Genomic DNA, 19459 nt, shown 5'->3' on the forward strand with positions numbered 1-19459 from the left:
TCTCATATCACGATTAATATTTATGAACCCAGGCACATGAATCAGTATAAAAAATCTGGACTAGTTATCGCACTAAGCTAGGGCCGAACAGGCAACGAGACTATTCTGTAATCAATGTTTGACTTGTATTTCAGTTTTAGACACATAAACAGCCAAATCTGATGACTGGAAAATATCAAGACGTTTTTGTAGACCATTTACGCTATCTGCAACAACAACAACAACAACAAAAAAACAAGCAGCAGAAAAACTTCAAATGACAGCAGGATACAACTGAATATCTCTACTGTTTGAATTCATCATTTCAGTGGCCAACTCATTAATGAACAAAGAAAATAGTACAGGACTGAAGAAGCAGCCTTGCCCTACTCCATTCGGACGTTCAAAGAAATATGAAAAACCTCCACTTGTCTTGACACAAGATTTAGAAACCGTGTACATACTCTTAACTTTACGAAACAACTTTCCCGTCAATACAATTCTGCGAAGAAGTACCAGCAACTTGGATAGATATTTTTGCAACAGTACACACAGAGTAAAACGATTATCAACCGTAGAATACTAGCACACGTTTTGCTACCAAAATGTGTCCCAAAACACAGTACTTGATCAACACAAGTATTCTAGTTATTTATTTCACTTCGTAGTAACTGGTACATCTCTAGCAAATTTATATGTTTATATATTTTGGTGTTGATCTCTTCATCACTATGATATTTTTAACAAACATTTAGGAATCACATATTAATGCCGAATTACATTAACATTGTGTATTGTATAATGTTTTCTCATAAGCAATACTTCAACAGGGCAGGATTTTAGAAAAAATAGATGAATAGAAAGGTTACACGATATAAAAAGTGAACCTGTATATTTCAATTTGCGATCTTCTCATCACAAAAAACCCGTAGATTGTGTTCCCTTTACCTTGAGCTTCATGCAGAATAATAACAAGTACCAAATTTAAAATCTCCCGTTGTGATGTAGATGTTACCGAACCATCGACCCTGTGTACTTTTGGGACACTTTATCCACTATGCTTAAAATATAGGCCGTGATGAAGGTCTTTCTAAAACACCTCATTCCATCTCTTTGACCGGTCATGTTTTAGGCGTGATCGCTGTCGAGATATACCGCCTGAGAAGCGAACAACACATGTACATAATGTTTATTGCCTATGAAACGTAGGTGGCTATGTGAAAATGTAGTATAAATATTTTACTGTGTAAAACTAAAGAACCTGCTTTTTGAAACAGAGAACGGTCATCATATAAGCATATCAAAATTCACGTACGTCTTTGTGAGAACAATATTAAGTGCTTTAATTTATTTTACAAACCTTCCTGGAACAAAGACAGCACAGGTCTTCTCAGTTAACTTTCAAACCCCATCGGTTACATACTATGATTTTCCGATATCAGATGCAAACTCCCGCGATCTGCCGAAGGCAACTAACTGCGATGCCTTAAAAGACTCACTCTTAACCCAAACAACGACGTGAAAACTCTTTGACTTTGACGATTTCAATAATCTCTCCGACTTTCACAATTGTTCATCCAGTCGGAGATATCAGGGTACCACTTCCTGTGTTGATCTAATGTGTGCAGGTGGACACACATCTCGCAGCTGTTTTTCGTGAAATGAACATGTTCATATTGCGCATGCGCTTTGAGAAGGTCGAGATAGGCAGTGGAGTTCATGTCCAGATATAAGAGATGCGCAGCCAGGTCTTTAGGCGACCGGAAGTCAGCTGTGTTCAAGAACGTATCTTTTGGGTAATATTTGGCATAATCACCATTGCCTCGAACTACAGGAATAATATGACGGTCATATTGAAATGTCTTGAAAAACTTCTCCGTGATGTAATCTTTACAAAAAGTACTTTCAAACGACAGATAGAATTTATATTTTGCATAACACGTATTTTCATTCCCGTTCACAGTGCACTTTCCCTTCCCACAACGCCCAAAAATATCGATTGGGATATACTTCTTTAACTCTTCCACATATTTCGTTCTGTTGCTTGGGCCTCCGCAGTTACTTACAAACCACAATACCATTCTTGTCTTCCTTGACATGATCTCATTCCAGTCATACTTTCTTAACTGCTGACGTCTTCTCAGAGAGCCATACACAGCATGGAAATCTGACTTTCTTTCATACGTGTAGGTCCAGTTAAACACACTATTCCAGTTTTCTCTTGGGAACTGATTGCGGTAGTTTGCCCATGGTTCCAGAGAAAAGAATACCCACACCTGGTCCGGATTAGCTCTTACTGGTGGCTTCATGATGAAGGTCCTCGTCACCACCCATGCGTGAAATATAACAGCGTCTGCTTGGTGTAGGTAGGACGTGTTTGTTGAGAACACACACGTGTAAGTACCACACTGAACTTTTCTTTTGTTGTATTGTTCCCAGTGAACTTTAGTTTTATACCAAACAATCAGTTTGTCTGTATGACCATTAAAACTGCTAGTAGTCACTAGAGACGTATTATCTATTTTGTCAGGTCTGTTCAAATAGTTCAAATCATGTGGAACTGCCTTGGGAAGAATTTCAGGTGGTATTTGGACTGACAATTCACGGCTCATATTGTTACCAAATTCCTTCGTATACACATGTATATAAAAGTAAACCAGAGCACAAGAAACTTGTACCACGAGAAATGCAGCCCAGATCTTGTGATTCCTGGGAAAAAGAACAAACGTTGTTGTTACAACTTGCAACACATTATGAAAATGAAATGTTAAACAAATAATAGACCATATATTCATATTAAGACTTCAAAGTGGCTCGAATCTCATCCACACCACATAGGCTACGTCGAAAAGAGGAAAGTATTCTATTGATGACACACATTAAGTACAACAATAAATGTACGACCGAAGTGGGCCATGACATATAGTTTACGTCATAGTTTATCAAACGTTTTCTTCAAGTTAAGTAATGGCGATTTGATTATTTCCGGTGTTTGGAGTTGTTACAATGACTCTCAAACTTGGACGTCTTGGTCCACTTAGACAGTAATCACACTAATTGCATCACGATTTAGTGTTTCTGGGTTTAGAAATCGTAGGTTTTACAATCTGTAATGTTCATTTCAGTATACATACAGTTAGGGAACTCTGAATGTGGAGCATTGACACTGATTCAACTAATGGTCTTATTAGATAGATAGTTTGATTGCAAATGCTGATGAGTTACTTCTACCTTTACTCAAAATGAAACACTGAGACTTACACTAGGGACATCATCACACTTACAATCAATTTGAACAGGAATATACACTTCTAACATGGGGATGGAGTGATTGGGGATACAGAAAGTTTGGAGATGTGCTCATCCAGGCATGTCCAGGCCAATCTATGGATTTCGTGTCACAATCAGTAAAACAGGTGTATCGAATCGAAATCGATTCAAACAGCATTTTGTCCTGTTGCAATTAAACCTTCGATGACGAATTGTACGCAGCTGTGGTGTACCAAGGGACCATATAACGGGTTCATGTTCACCGATATTCCTTCAGAACTGGAAATGTCATGCTGTCTTTGTACAGCGCACCTTATTCCACCCCGCCATCACTATGAGCCAAACAAATACAAGGGGCAACCATATTGGCTGCTTCGTTTGAGCTTTATGGCCCCCTTTAAAAAAAATAAAGATGCTGCACACGAACATCATACTCGCATCAACTCCCCATATCACTTGCCTGCCAGATGTACATGCGTTTACGTAGGAGTCGAAATAAACGAACACTCATGTCTGTATTTACATGTGTTTGGTAAGTGGGTAAACATGACCATTAGTTAACAAACATAAATGTGCTTCAGGTAGGAGATGGATATAATACCATTCTATCTAGTGTAACCACGTTAAAAATATATTTAATACACACGTAAACACATGGTAACTGGTAAATACGGTTTACAGCACAAACTTTCATGTATTTCAATGGTTCGATAATATAGTCAGTTCGTTAGCGCATCCGACCACACCATAATGTACTGAGATCATTAGAAACACAAGGCGAAGTGACACCTATTGACTGAGCAACAAGAAGTTAAAGGGCTGCACAGACTATTAATGTGTGCTTAGCATGCTGTGTAAGTATAGGATATATACAGTGTAATAAATACGTGTTAGATGGATATTATTCGTACCTTGCATCCGTGGCTGGGGACCCCTTTCTGAATTTGTCATGGACGCAACATTACACTGTAAATTACTCACCCTCCCTACACTGCTTATGAAAATGACATTTACATAACTGAAAAAGATATCTGACGGATCATTGCTGCAAATGATGTAATATAATATACTTTATAAGTAAATACTTCTGAAATTCAGATGAAAATCGAGAACATGCTGCCGGCGTATTTGGTCTAACACAACCCTGCAAGAGAATAATATTGACCAAACCTACAACCATCTTAACAGTCTTCTGGAGTCAGAAATGGGAGAAAGGCTCGGTTGCCCGGACTCCTGGAAACTAATCTTTGAAAAAGAGAGGATGTAAAACAAAAACGTATTGGAACTCTGAACTGATAAACAGCTTTAACATGTAGTGTGGAAAAGAGAAAGAGCGGATGAAGTGCAAAAGCTCCCACACCAAACGAATCATAAAAGGTGATTCTGTCAACATGGAAGGGAATTCAACAGATTCCTAAGAAAATCCAAGCGCCGATATCAGCAGCAACCGAAATTTGAATTAGCCACGGGTCTGATGCAGGATAATTGTGATTTCTGGGGAAAAAAAAACATTGGAAAGATTTGGTCGCCAAATAGCAGAAAACAAAATATACCATTAGAAGTGATCAGTAGAGAGGGAGAAATAACAAGAGATGCTGAGACCGTGTGAAACATATGGAGAGAAAAATATTCCAGGATATATTCTGATCTAGATAGTGATAACTGATGTCACTCTGAGCACCTGAAGAATATACTAAATCAGCTCTTTGATGATCAACAGTTGCCAAGCGAAACTATCGTAAATCCTTCACGAAACAGACCTGTGAGTAAGAAAATAGCGAGGAGTGTCATATTGAGATGCAAACTAGGTAAAGCTATAACTAGGTAAAGCTCCTGATAACACTCTAGCTGAGGGGTTCCCTGACGAAATATGCGTGGGACTCTTAACAAGAATCATTAACAAATCCTTTGACGCCAGTACAGCACCAAGTAAGAAAAACAATCCCAGAGAACACTACTGACCCTATGAACTATAGACCTATCACACTATTAGGTACGGTCCAAAATATATGCTGATGGTCTTAGACCAATTACATTACCTGAGAGTAATAACTCCCTTGTTGACGAACGGAATGGATTCCGAAGCAAACGTCGATCAGATATATAGCCTTGTCAACAACAGAAAGACTAGCAGAAAGCGGGCATATGCCTGCTTCGTGGATTTCACAAAAGTCTTTGGTTCCATTAACAGAGATTGAATGGTAAGATGAACCATCCTATCCGTTCTTTTTATGAAAATGTTACCTGTGGTGTCAAACTAAACACCTTTTGCCGTTGTAAACTTTGCTCCTTTGCCATAACAGCCGGTGTCAAACAGGGATGTAAATTGTCGCCGACGCTATTTGCAATTTACATGAATAATCCGGTTCAAGAATTAAAGAATGAAAACTGTGGCATTTGCAGGAATGGTGAGACAACTATTTCAGTATTGCTGTGTACAGACGACATTGTTTCACTATATCCCGATAGAATCTCTGCAACATCTACTGAATATGTGTCATAATTGGACGGGTATGGCCGAATGCTATACTATGGGTAGGCTATCTGTATAGGTCTTATGGATATCTGTATAACTATTGACAAGTAAATAAACAGTTGTATCTCTCTCTATGTTTTAAATTGTCATCAAATAAAGTTTATACTCAGAGGACAAATGGCGTCCGTGCACCAGTACATTGTAAAAAAGATACATTTTCTCCTATTTTGGATCATGAAATCGTTTATTTACATGTTAATGGGTGTGATAATTCACTCCATGGGTTGCATGAACAGCTTCACACAGATAAGACGCATCACAACATCCTATGCCAATACTACTCTTTCAAAACAAATTCCTCAACACTATTATATATTGGTTGGTGTCCTCTACATCCTTACACAAACTTTGAAACTGTTTGCAAGGAAACGTTGTTACCCGTATACTATCACCGATATCTACCAGAACAGAAACTTGTAGATCTTTCTTAAGAGACATTTTGGTAGTAAATGACATTCTCACCTAGTGTGTTCATATGCTGTAAAAATGCAATATGACTAACTGTACCGTCAAAACATTCAATAACTGTCTGTCCGTAGGTCTGTCCGTCCGTCATACCATTTGGAAAAATTCGGGCAGTTTGCAATTTCAAACAATATTTCAAACGTTCAAAATGACGAATTCCGTAAAATATCCGCATATTGAAATGATCTGGAAATTGTACAATTTCAAACGTTTTCCTCACTTTTTGCATATGAGATACCACTTGCAACTATACGCACTCTGGGCTACACAGAGAATAACATGCCGAACCAGTGAGTCAGTGTGCCTTTGTAAAGGTTTTCCTTTCAAAAACATACATAGTTTAAGCAACCCAAAGGAAATATATGTTGGAAATGTTAGGAAATTCAACTAATTATGTCTTTGCAGACCCTCGGTATCACAGTAGAGGCTGTAAAGTCACTGCTAATTAAAGTGGTCAAGTTAACCAGGAACATCTATCGTTTGTGGTCACGGGGAAGATTTAGCCTAAACTTATGTACAACCTTAACACAGATAAATATTTGCTGAAGAACTACAACGACAACATCGAATCGATTGAAATACAAAACTCAAAGTGCTTGTAGTACTTTTATGAACGGCTTAAAATACGCGTAGATAATATTTATGTGAAGATATGACCATACAGTACCATAACATAAAAACAATATGGAGGCCTCAGCTTTAGTAGCATTACAGAAGCTTTAGACACAACATGGCCACGGCTTTGTGAGCATCCATCTACGGTTGTGGGGTACGATAGCATGCAGCAAACATGTTAGAGAATGACCTCCCGATCGCATTAGTTCCCTCTTAAGGCAACACGGGTTGCTGAAGAGCAATTCTGATCCAGAATTTTTAAAAAGGTCTATTATATTTGTGAACCTATAAGAACGGTTACTGAACATATGCAGTCACTCTCATGATTTGGGTTAAATCTTTGAAGGACATTTAGAAGTGGAAAGCATAAGAAAAGCCAGATATATGGATGTCAGCTTTTTTATTGTGGAAAACACAACGTTGAATGAGCAAGCATACACTCCGAAACGTTGTGTTTTCCATAAAAAGAAGTTGACATCCATATATCTGGCTTTTCTTATGATATGGATTGTAGATACTAGTAATTCCAGGTATTGTAGATAAGTATTGTAGACAATGTCGCCAGTATCAACTGTCAAATGTCGTACCCCACAGAGGAAATTGTTACATATTCAAATTATCACTGTCATCAATTCAGTGCGATATACAGAAGTTCGTACAGACGTTTGCCGACTAGATGTATATAAACAGGTTTTTCAAAACCTTGAAATCATACATACATACTGACAGTCGGGAGCGACCTCGCCTTGATGAATACTACGACGCCAACTGCTGTTTATTTTCCGAGTTCAGTATGTCGCATGACTACGTCAGTCAGTCAGCCAGACAACTGTCAATCAATCAAGTCGGATAGTAAAGGCCCGGATGTATTTACCCGAATCGCCCATGATAGTTAAAAGTACGACGTTTCGGTCAACTTTCTGAACATTCAATCACGATTTGACAGAGATAAGTATAGAAAACTTGAAGGGATTGCATTAAGACATTGAAAATGATCTCAGGCATTTAATTTACATCTGTTTAATATAGAGAGTGACACCATTACTAACACTGATCCTTAAAACACGTAACTAGCTGTTATTTTAACTTGACTAGTCATGTACGGATTAAAACCTTCATTAATCCGACACTACCAATCATATAAATGTGCGTTACGTCAATGCATACAAAGAAAAATTATTATATCCTTGCCAGTATCTCCATTTCCGGGTACTCAGTTCCTAGAAATAGGACGCAGATTCCAGCTGTACCCGACCCGGATTCGAGTACCCAAGAACCCGTTCCAGCCCTCATGAAGTTTATGTGTAACAAGGTCATAGGTCCACGTGCAATACAAAAGAAACAAGTATAATTATAAGATGGTGGCAACTGAAAGTCGTAAGTCAGTGTTAACGTATGGCACTTACGACTATCTTAGCGCTAAGAGAGCTTCGAAAATTTAGGGCCTGATTCATATGCATAATGAATGCAATGAGAATGCTTCGATAATGTAAGCACAACAATTTGTTGCTGTTGAAAAATTGGTCCAGATGAACACTATCAAGCCTGCTGTAGTAGAATGCATTGCTCCAACAGACATGAAGTTACTAGCTGCGAAGCACATAGTGTTGTCGAAAGTAAACCTATATTTCTGAATTTCTCACACATTATGCGACTGGTGCTCTATCTAATATTGAAGAGGCACACCGTGTTATGATATGTGATTCAGGAGAACCATTTAGAAGTTGGTGAATATACCAGACGAGTGTATGGATGACAACTTCTTCGTTATTGTATAACACACCGTTTCTGGGCTATTTCATGCCCCTTCATCAGATGACTGATTATTGTTAAAAGCATGAAATGGGTACTGGTGAAGTGAAGTGTTAATGTCAATGATGGATGGATGGATAGATAAATGCTTGCACGTATCGGATACATAGATGTATCATCAGAGAAAAATTATTCATTATTTTATGAATTACATTTTGTGAAGTTTCTCTTTTTGACTCAGTATATTAGTTTGTACTCATGAACCCTCCTGTGCCACTAACTAGCTTACCATCATTTGATGGGCACATCGGCAACAACTAACAAACTGACACCATTTTTGAACTTGTGTGTTTCTCTTCTTGCATTTTTGGCAGTATTTCATTTCTTCGTCTGACAAAGAATTTTGAGATTCTGTCTTACTTATTTATGCTTGACAATTAAAATATTTTAACGTCAATGTGGATCTTTCCAAGCGATGTCATAGTTCTTTTAGAGGTAAACATTCTTTTTTCTGTGACCTGAATGGAGAATAGGACTATATTGAACAAACTGATACGGTCAATATTCAACGTGTTACATCTGAATCGATAAACACACACATTATATTATTTTCATTTGAAATCCATAGATAAATCTTGACAGGCCAAGCACATCTACAGGCCTTCGATTAACAGATAATGTTCACATAACTTGAAATAGATTAAAAAGAAAGATCACCTTACTGAGGATAATGTTTCAATACATTACTTTACATATATACTCTTCAAGAAAAGTGGGGGAACTGCACTTTCAATGCACAATTGTCGAAACTGGGAGATATATGGGATTGAATCAATGTTGATACAAAAATATTTGATGTTTTGAGAATGCATCACCACATGGACTTCATTCAAAGCATAGCTGTTCCTTCAGTTATCCCCCTTGTTAGGTGGCTGGAGTATGAAATGAAAATTTCAGGTTTACAATTTTCAGTAAGTAGTGTGTGATTTGACCCTGAAAACCCTGATCATGCACAGATGCAAGAAAATTATTGGAAAAAATAGTCTACAGTGATTATATCGACCAGCCTGGAAAACGTCAAGATTCATAATGACACCCCATGCACGCGTAGGAGGCTCCCACGTTACACATGTGCTTCCCATGCATTGTGTTTGTGTATGGTGATAACATGAAATGATGCTGCATACACAAGATGAATGTCACTGCAACGTTCCTCAGTGGGTTTTCTTTCTACCAGACTTCTACGTAGCTGTAACATTTTATTGGGAATTACACGGACTTCTGTTTTTGAGTGATCCCCAGCAGTATGTACACGGTAAGACTGATCACAGTTTTACTTGCAAAGTGAGTGAAACCCGCAGAGATAACTCTACCCGCCTGATTCAACAAAGGGCCTACCTTTACAATACGGCACCACAAACTTTAAAAAAGAAAAACACGTCATAAAACTCTTTTAAGGTTAGGTTGTTTCAGGTCAGGTCAGGTCAGGTCAGGTCAGGGTAATCCTAACGTCGTCACGAGAAGTGTTGTATTGTAAAGGGGCTTCTAGTAAAGTATATACTGTTGTTACTGCTCCTGCCCAAATTACATTTTGGTGTGTATGATCGTGTACCATCAAGCCACATGATAGTAATCCAAGAGATCCTGTGCATATAAATATTTCTTTGTTTTATCTGTACCATACAAAATGTAACAGATGGTTGAAAATAATTGCTTCCAATGCCAATGGAATTGCCAGTTCCATTCGTGAAGAAACTCCCATGACCTTACTCATTGTTATCAAGACTTTTGGATTTGAACCAGACAAAAAGAGTGTTAAAATGATCGAAGTAACACAAAAAGCATCTCACGGACAGCAATGGTCGCTTGACAAGTATTAGATGAGCCAAGACCTGACAAAAGACCCCAATATGTATATATATGGGACCGCCCTCTAGAACGATCCGTTTGAAACGAGAGGGAAACACGTTTTGGTCTAAATATTGAAAAGTTCAATTTCATCGTGCGAATCGTGTCGTGATGGTGTCTTGCTGAACTAAATCGCTCTACGCGACACGCGTTAAACAATAGCGCCAACAATTTCACGCCACGGTCAGCATGTATTGCACTCGCTTAATCGCCAATGTATCTGTAGCAACCAAGTGTATTCGTCCAGATTACTTGCCCCGCCTGCTTGTCACAAACGCATTCACTGCGCTGGCTTATCTAATACTTGTCAAGCAGTAATATTTTCGATCCAGTCAGTCTTACAAAACTGTAGAAGTCTAAAAATACTTTTTTCCGTATTAGAAACCAGGTAGCAAAACGGTACTAGATATTTTTCATCATGAATTGTAAACAAATACTAAACCAACGGGATACATCTACAAAGCAGTTGTTCATAGGGGAGCGATCATTCAAATTACAATACAAAGCCTAGTCTCAAATTTTAACCCTTGTGCATACATAAATGGACAAGGTTTTTTTTATAGGTCGTTTAGAGATAAATTCATCAATGAAGTGTTAGTTCGGAAAGTGTGCTTTTCAAGGCGCAATTAGTTGTTTATTGAGATCATTACCAATGATAAGGATATGAACTTGTGCATGAAGTTTATACTGTATCAAAGGTAGAATTTCATTAGCTTTTGAAATTACATTGGATGTTACCTGCATAAAGTTATAGCGATGCGTGACAAAGCTTAAAATGATGCCAAATTTACAACGACTACTTTTGATAACAAGTTTTTACAGTATCCTTTGATACAGAATGAATGCCATACCTATCTTCATCTTTTTAGGCTTAGGGGATTTTCCACGAGCAGACAAGACATGGTTTGGTAAGGTGGCAAGTCCTCAAGTTTGAAGTGTATCTACAAAAGGAATAATGTGGTTGTCGCTTCTAATTATAGCTATTTTGATCAAGTTCTTACAAGGCAGTTAATTTTAGCGAAGTTGCAATTTTATTGCTAATAAAGACAAGAAAGCTTTTATGTACGACGTATTCTTAAAACAGTTTACCTGCACGGTTTTCGTTACAAAATCTGTTTTTCAGATTATGCCAATGGTTTACGGTTCTGAGTTGTGAGGCTTTCAGCGTCTAGAGTGTTTAGGGACACTTCAGTTTCACCTGAGTTTCAATGGGCATTGAACACAATTTCAAGACAAAGTAGGGTGCACACCCTGCACTTCCAGGCTTCATAATGCAAAATTGCTAAAAGTGTTAAAAATGTTTGTTGTTAAACACGATTTTAGATGATAATTGTCCATGCATTATATTTTACAGTCATGTTATATTACCAACTGTTTTTGATTATCCTTGTGTTCCAAACCTCATCTATTCATCTACTCATTAAATCTACCAACGATGTCAGTGGCTAATGATCAACGTGAAACATGTATTGTCCATTGGTCGGCGTTCTTCAACGCTTCAGGTGTAATCGTCATCAACGAATACATCATTTTCCATCAGCGAATACATCGACGGACAGACATTTTGTTTTAGTCTCACCTCATGCAAGTTAAAACATATATACAAATCAGATAATAAAATAGACGTGATGAAAACAATCAGGAAAACAACGTCTTAGCTGTTACAGACTTTTAAAAGGGTATAACACCATAAAACGGAATATTCAATGGAAAAGACTGTCCCTAGCAGGTGTTTGTGGAAGAACATATGTTGCTCTTCAATCCTCACATAAATCCATGAAACCATACACTGGTATTAACGGGGACCTCTCCCAGAGGTTTAATATACAATGTGGTCTAAATCAGGGTTGCCTATTATCCCCTTTATTATTCAACATGTACAATAATAATTTGATTTGTGACACTGAAAGGACAGCATGTCACCGTGTCTATATATGTGCCAATGTGAGGTTTAGCTCATGCAGACGCTGTTGTGCTCTTAGCGGAAAATGAGGCGGACATAAATATTCTATAAGGAGTGAGTGAGTCTAGTTTTAACACGCTCGCCGCAATACTCAAGCTCTATGGCGGTGGTCTGTAAATGATCGAATTGTTGAAGCCCGATATTTTGTCCTCGTAGGTAATAAAAGTATTTATCTCACTTTTCCCCCACACATTTCCAAAGTGCTAAGTTCAAGTTATTAGTCCATCCCTCTAAATTGTTGTTCGCCAGTCATCGGTATCACTTCACCTGGCGTTCCTACTGATCTCAGTACATTACGGCGTGTTGTAACACTCCATTTATCCATTACCAATCATTACCGTGCATTAAATATAGGGCAAAGCCAACCCTGGTCATGGGTATTGAAATCCATGTTCTACATTCACAGCATTTAAGTTTGTCACACATTCAGTCACACATGGGCACATTCACAGACCTGTGAAGCAATGGCGTTGGGTGTTTGTTTATTTCACCACCTCCGTAAAAGAATGCGAATCTGGCAGCCAAATGATGTCAGTAAATTGTCCGCAATGAAGCGTCTTTGTTTGAAAACAAGGGCGATTAAGTTTGTATGGTTTACAGTAATGGCGGGGTGGAATTAAGTGTGCTACCCAAAGACAAAATGATGTTTCAAGATCTGAAGGAATATCAGTGTACATGCAATTAGATCCCTCTAGAAAGTTTGTGCGTGTACGGGTATATTTTCTTCAATAAAATTATCTGTTCGCTTGTCGACGTTTGTGTATCCTAGGACACATCAGCAAAGGGCTGAGAAAACCTACGCGGCTCAGCTGATTTCCTGTATGATTTAACGTTTAGCCTTCATGCTATGAAAGGGCGTCCTTTCCTCAGGAACCTGTGAGTGTCCGGGTTAGAATAATAGCCTTTAGTAACTCGTGCTTGTCGTAAATGACGACTAGCGGGATTGGGTGGTCAGGCTCGCTCACTCTGTTGACAGATGTCATAGGTTCCCAACTGCGCAGATCGATGCTCATTCTGTTGATCACTGTCTGGTCCAGACTCAAATATTTACAGACAGCCGCCATATAGCTGGAATAATGCTGAGCGCGGCGTAAAACTAAACCCACTCACTCCTTTCTCCAGTTCGACAACAAACTGACGCCATTTTGCATCTTTCTTTTGTTTGCCTGACTAGGATCTTCCAAATTCTGTTTCGATGGACATAGTTGTGGGTTCTTCACAATCGTCAACATTTTAAATAAACGCCAGCTGTGGATATTTCCTGGCAATGCCACCATTCTTCATTTTTCTCACCTGTCAACAGTGATAGAGCGATATATTTGAATCGATCCATTATGACGTGCGATCCGTAGACTTTAGTTCCTCCAGTTACCGAAGATTACAAACAAGAAACATCATATTATTACAACATCAGCATACATATTAACAATTGGATGTCTACAGACATATGTACAGAAGTTCATGACATAAGGAGAATCATTCTGTATAACAGTTCACAAGGTGAGGTTTCAGGTCATATACATACAAAGAAAAGCGTAACAAAATGTTTTCCCATAGTGTGGAATCTATACAGTTATAAAAGTTGTTTTCTGCTCCAAAGAGAAATGACAACATATCTTTTTCATCTTGCATTTCAAATATTACGTAAGTTTCAACGTCAAGTGTATCAGTTAAGTATGCAAAGAAATCATTTCGTTGTTGTATTAGATTTTCCCAGTGGAGGAGTATGTGGAAGTCATAGTCAAATATTTGTTTGTTACAGAGAGAACACTCCTTTGATGTTATTCCTCTGGATGATATTTTGACACAAAATTGCAAGGAAAATTTGTAATTAGGATGTTTATATGCCAGCTGCCAAAGAGTATGATAAGAGAGTGTGTAGTGAATTGTTGCATAAAATGACATATTTGAGCGATAGAAGGTTTGTGATCGCCATAATTGTTCTTCACAATTATGCATTCAAAATTAGTCTCCATACAGGTTTTGGAGGAAATATGCCCTGAGCAATATATTTGTCAATATATGTCTTTAGGTTATACTTTTCAGATACTGATAGGAGATCACCACAGATGTTGTTAGAGTTTATTGGAGTTGTAATAGCAACACAGAAGATGTTACACTCAGTGTTACGTAGTCTCCCAAGAAATAGTAGTATACATTTATCGATATAGCCAGTTAGTGACCATAATCCTAAGTTTGCAGTAGTAGATATTGATGATGATCTCTTATCAAGACCTTGCATAAGGCGAGCAAAGTACCTTTGTGTTTGTTCAAAGGTGTCAGCTTGTTGGCCTTTAATGTTTGGTAGTACCTCACAGCCATAGAGACTAGTTGCAAGGATCATCCTGAGCCATATCTTAACACAAGTGATTGGGTGGAGGCCAGAATCGTTCAGTCCAATAGACCTTAGTGACTTTACATTTTGTCTTGTTTTCTGGCAGTACTTTTGACTTCTGGTTTTTGTTGAGAGATTACTTATGGTAGATTCTGATACAGGGATTGGTATGTTACCAAGGCTGCAGTGGAAGTTTAGATTATAGTTCTTTCTTTTGCTAAAAACGATGATTGTACTTTTTGATGGGTTATATGTTAGACGCCATTTAGAAGCGTATGAGTAGACAATATCAAGTGATGCCTGTAAATCATTAGGGGATGCGCTTACGAGTGTAGTATCGTTAGCAAGCAAGACAGATGGAACATCCATGCCATAGACACAGATACCACAATTTGCTTCTCTTAATGATGCAGTTAGGTCGTTAATAAAGATGAGAAAAAAACAAGAGGATATAACCCTCCCTTGCCCAACACCTTGTTTGATCAAGTACATTTCTGGTCACTCGCCATGGTATGCAACAAATGATTGGCTATTGGTATGACAGTGATGTAACAGTTTCCAAGTAGTTCCTCTAATACCAAGTTCGTGAAACTTATAGAATAAACCATCGTGCCAAATTCTGTCGAAAGCTTTTGAATTATGGAGAAAGGCTGTCAAGAGAGGGGATCTCTATTGTTAAAGTATTGTATACTCTCCATGAGAGTAAACACAGACATAATAGAAATCCAAATTGTAGCTTATCAGGAAAGTCCGGATTTGATTTGAGGAGTTTATTTTCATTTCATTTGACCAGGAGCTTTTCAAATAGTTTACCAAGGCAAGATGTTAGTGTTATACCCCTGTAGTTTCTAGGGTCGTTTTTTTTTCACTTTTACGTTTGTATATACTGATATTACCATTCCAATTCTATATTTGTATGGGACATATTGAGATTTAATCATATGATTGAATAGTTTGCATAAGTGATTAATGAATGCATTACCTGCATGTACTATATGCTCGTTTGTATTTTTGTCCGGACCTGATGATTTGTTTTTCCTAAGAGCCTTAATAGCATCCTTTGTTTCATCAAATAGAAAGTCTCTTTCTAGTTCTTCATCGTACTCTTCAGTGCTGCTATTGTCAATTTCCTGGACTAGCTGAGATATGTGATTTCTGAAATCATCATCAAATGTTTCTGATTCATGTGGTTGAGCTAGATCAGCATAGCATTTGCCCCATATTTTGCATACTTCAGAGGGCTTTGAGCCGCTCTCGCCTCTGTAATCAAGTGTGGATACATTTGTAACCACTGCTCTTTGTTTTTGGACAGTTTTGTAGAAGGTGTTTACGTCCAGTTCAGCAGATAATTCAATGCCTTTTAACATTTCTTTTTTATGAGATCTTTTTGATTTCCGAAACAGACATCGAAATTTTCGTTTCTGATCTTTATAGGTCAAACGTTGTTCAGAGTCATGTTTCTGAGGTTTACCGGAATTGACCCATGCACACTTGGCTACTCGCATATCATGGTGAGCATCATTTAGGCAGTTAGTTTCCAAAACGGTTTTAGATATGGCTTGTAGTTACTGTGAGGTATGGAATTTGAGGAAGCATGCAGTAGAGCAGAGCTTATCATATCGTTCTAGTAATCTATACTGTCTGGTTGGTTAAAATTTAGATGGGAAATATTCTGAGAATACATAGTCTCCTTGAATAGACTTTGGTAAGATTTACTGTCACTTTCACTGGCTAATTTCCATTTTGGAGTGCCACATGGTGCATTGATGTTACGTACCTTTGCTGGATACTTACGGATATAGAACAAGGTTGGGGATCTGAGACAGTAAATAGGCACGTTTTTGTCTATCATAGCACTGAGGACACGTGTACTTAGATCAGATGGTATAAGGATGTAGTCAATCATACTTTGGAACGAATTATTTTTTGATCTACAAGTATATTTATGTGAGTCTGTGGACCTACAAGTATATTTATGTGAGTCTGTGGACCTACAAGTATATTTATGTGAGTCTGTGGACCTACAAGTATATTTATGTGAGTCTGTGGACCTACAAGTATATTTATGTGAGTCTGTGGACCTACAAGTATATGTATGTGAGTCTGTGGACCTACAAGTATATTTATGTGAGTCTGTGGACCTACAAGTATATTTATGTGAGTCTGTGGACCTACAAGTATATTTATGTGAGTATGTAGGCATAAGGTTTAGAGGTCTCTCATTTATGAGGTCTCTATCTGACAAGGAACACTTGAAAGTTTTGTCCCTGTGTGATAGATAGGCTTACATGTCAGAGTTTAGATCACCAAGAATAATGGCTGAACCTTTTTCAGACATACAAATTTAACAGTTCAGTGAGAGCACTACAGTAAGTTGCATGCAAAACATTCGTTGATGGCAGACAACAAGCAGTGACATAAACAACACAATGGTGGTAACAATTAAGCTTGATTGTTATGACATAATCAGAATTGACTGTAATACCTTCCGCTTTCCATGCTGAACATGCTTAACTAACAGTGCTAGTCCGTGCGATCCACGTGAGCGTGACAAGTCTGCTTTCACACAGTTATATGTAAGAGTTTTCAGTTCTCGGAACGCATTCAGATAATGCAAGTTACTTGATCATTCGCAACTACTCGGGTCATTCCGGAAAGCCGGATGGCGCCTTCTTGCAGGTTACGGAAAGAGGCGAGTAGTTACGAATGGTTACTTGATGTAAGCCCGTGTTCCTGAACAGCAACAACATCAACAGGCTGTGATAGTGTCTGATTGATGTATTCACCGCCGTGAAGTAGTCCACGTATATTCCATGTTGAGAAAAGGCCATTATGACGACAGCGTGGAATAATAGTATTCTAATAAATCTGATAGCGGTCTTGTCCAACATAATATTAATAGTTGTTACTGTACGGTTCATTTATGTCATTGTATGATCTGTTTTTAGGAACATAGTCTCTCACGCGTATTCCAGGTGGCCAAAAGTGTCTATTACAAGAGACATAGTACAGTGTAGGTATCTCGATAGTTGAAACGAACATTTTTCTTCATCAGTCCCACCAGAGACCATATAATAGATTATTATATGGTCTCTGGTCCCACATAGGTCACAAGCACATTTTGCTCATTTGTATATTCATATATGAGTTCCTTTACTGAATCTAACGATTCCTCAGCACTTACATTATACAACACAAGGCGTTTAGTTTTGACTCTGGGAACGCCTTGCAGAGCACGATATTGTTAAGAGAGTGATCTGATAGGATGTGTAGTATTGTCTTTTACCTTATGAGCGCTCCTGTCTGCGCTGCTTGTGTGCTGTTTCCGTAGCGGTTGACGTTCAACGTGGTTCCAGGAATCTATGTTGTCTGTTTGTCCTAGATCCATTGTGGGGAGGTTGGCGTCGTGGTTGTCGTACACGAAGCTTATGATGTTGCTGTTGTCCTGTAGTGGCTGCACACTGTTGTCATTGATCTGGCTTGATATGACTGGAATGTGACGGGGTTCAGTGTTAGGCGTAGTAGTTTTGTCCCTCTCTAGATGCGATGGTTGTTCCTCCTCTATTTGAGTCTGCTCTGTTGCTGGTGTCGTTACTGTGGAGTCCTTGTTCATGGCGTATTCACTGTTAGGAGTTCTGACTTTTCTTTTCTCTGTACAATTCTTTATTTGGCAAGACAGACCTGAGAGTTTTGCATCCATTGTCTTTAATTTGGCATCGACAGAATAGTTTGTCTTTAATAGTTCATTTTCTAGGTGTAGAATGTGATCACGATATGATTTATTTTCTTGACTACTACACTACACGATTACGTCCGAGACAACTTGACAAATGGTAACCCACGTTCCGCCTTCCATGTATTATCGGTACACTTATATGTTATGATGATTTACTGTTTTTACTACTGACTGTTGATTTATTGATATACGTACGTGAATATTTTTTGCTTTCACTTTATTTTTACGTTTTGGATGTTTGATCCAGTTAATCGGATGTCTCGCTATCCGGACGATTTTCGAGTGAAACCAAAACGTCCGGGTAAACGGGGTTCGACTGTATATAGTTTCAGTTCCGATTTCAGTTCTGACCTCCTACCTTCAGATTCACTGAGCTTAGATTGTAGGTCGGTTATAGATTTATCCTTTTCCTGGATAGTTTCATCTAATTTCTTAATGTGATCAGAAAATCTCATTTCCATACATTTGAGCTTTTCTTCCAGACACAATCTGTTTCAGCTGTACAATATGACTAAGTATGGAACAAGCTGAGTCGTTTGTATCACCTGTAGCTTGATCAGTGGGATTAGTCGATGATGAAGATGTGCTGTTGATCTCGACTGGTGTATTGACGTTGGTGACGTTGTTGGCTGTTGATGGCGTACCTGGTGTCGACATAGATAGATCACGTACACTTGCTCTGCTGAGCACCTTTGTTTGCAGAACATGTTCAGGAATACTACCTTCGATGTAGTGATACAGGTAGTACACATCTTGAGCACACTTGTATTTTGCGGGCCCTGTTGTCGTTTGAGTATTTTTTCTTCTCACACGTAGACCAGCTGGGAAGTTTGCACACGTCTGCTTAGCGTAGTCATACAAGCTCTCTCTTACATCATTTATTTCTTTTATGTTGTGCTT

At 38.4% G+C, this 19459-nt stretch overlaps 1 protein-coding gene across 1 annotated transcript; it reads right to left on the reverse strand.

The window, feature by feature from the left end:
* Positions 1-1523: 1523 nt before the first annotated feature.
* Positions 1524-18436, reverse strand: LOC137283810 (glycoprotein 3-alpha-L-fucosyltransferase A-like). The gene is made up of 3 exons (XM_067815495.1): positions 18110-18436; positions 15806-15962; positions 1524-2452 (listed from the first exon to the last, which is right to left on the reverse strand). The coding sequence occupies exons 1-3, from the start codon at positions 18434-18436 to the stop codon at positions 1524-1526; spliced, it is 1413 nt and encodes a 470-aa protein (XP_067671596.1).
* Between the last annotated feature and the right edge of the window lie 1023 nt (positions 18437-19459).

Source organism: Haliotis asinina, chromosome 5 (assembly GCF_037392515.1).
Source record: "Haliotis asinina isolate JCU_RB_2024 chromosome 5, JCU_Hal_asi_v2, whole genome shotgun sequence".
In the NCBI taxonomy this organism is placed as follows: Eukaryota; Metazoa; Mollusca; class Gastropoda; order Lepetellida; family Haliotidae; genus Haliotis; species Haliotis asinina.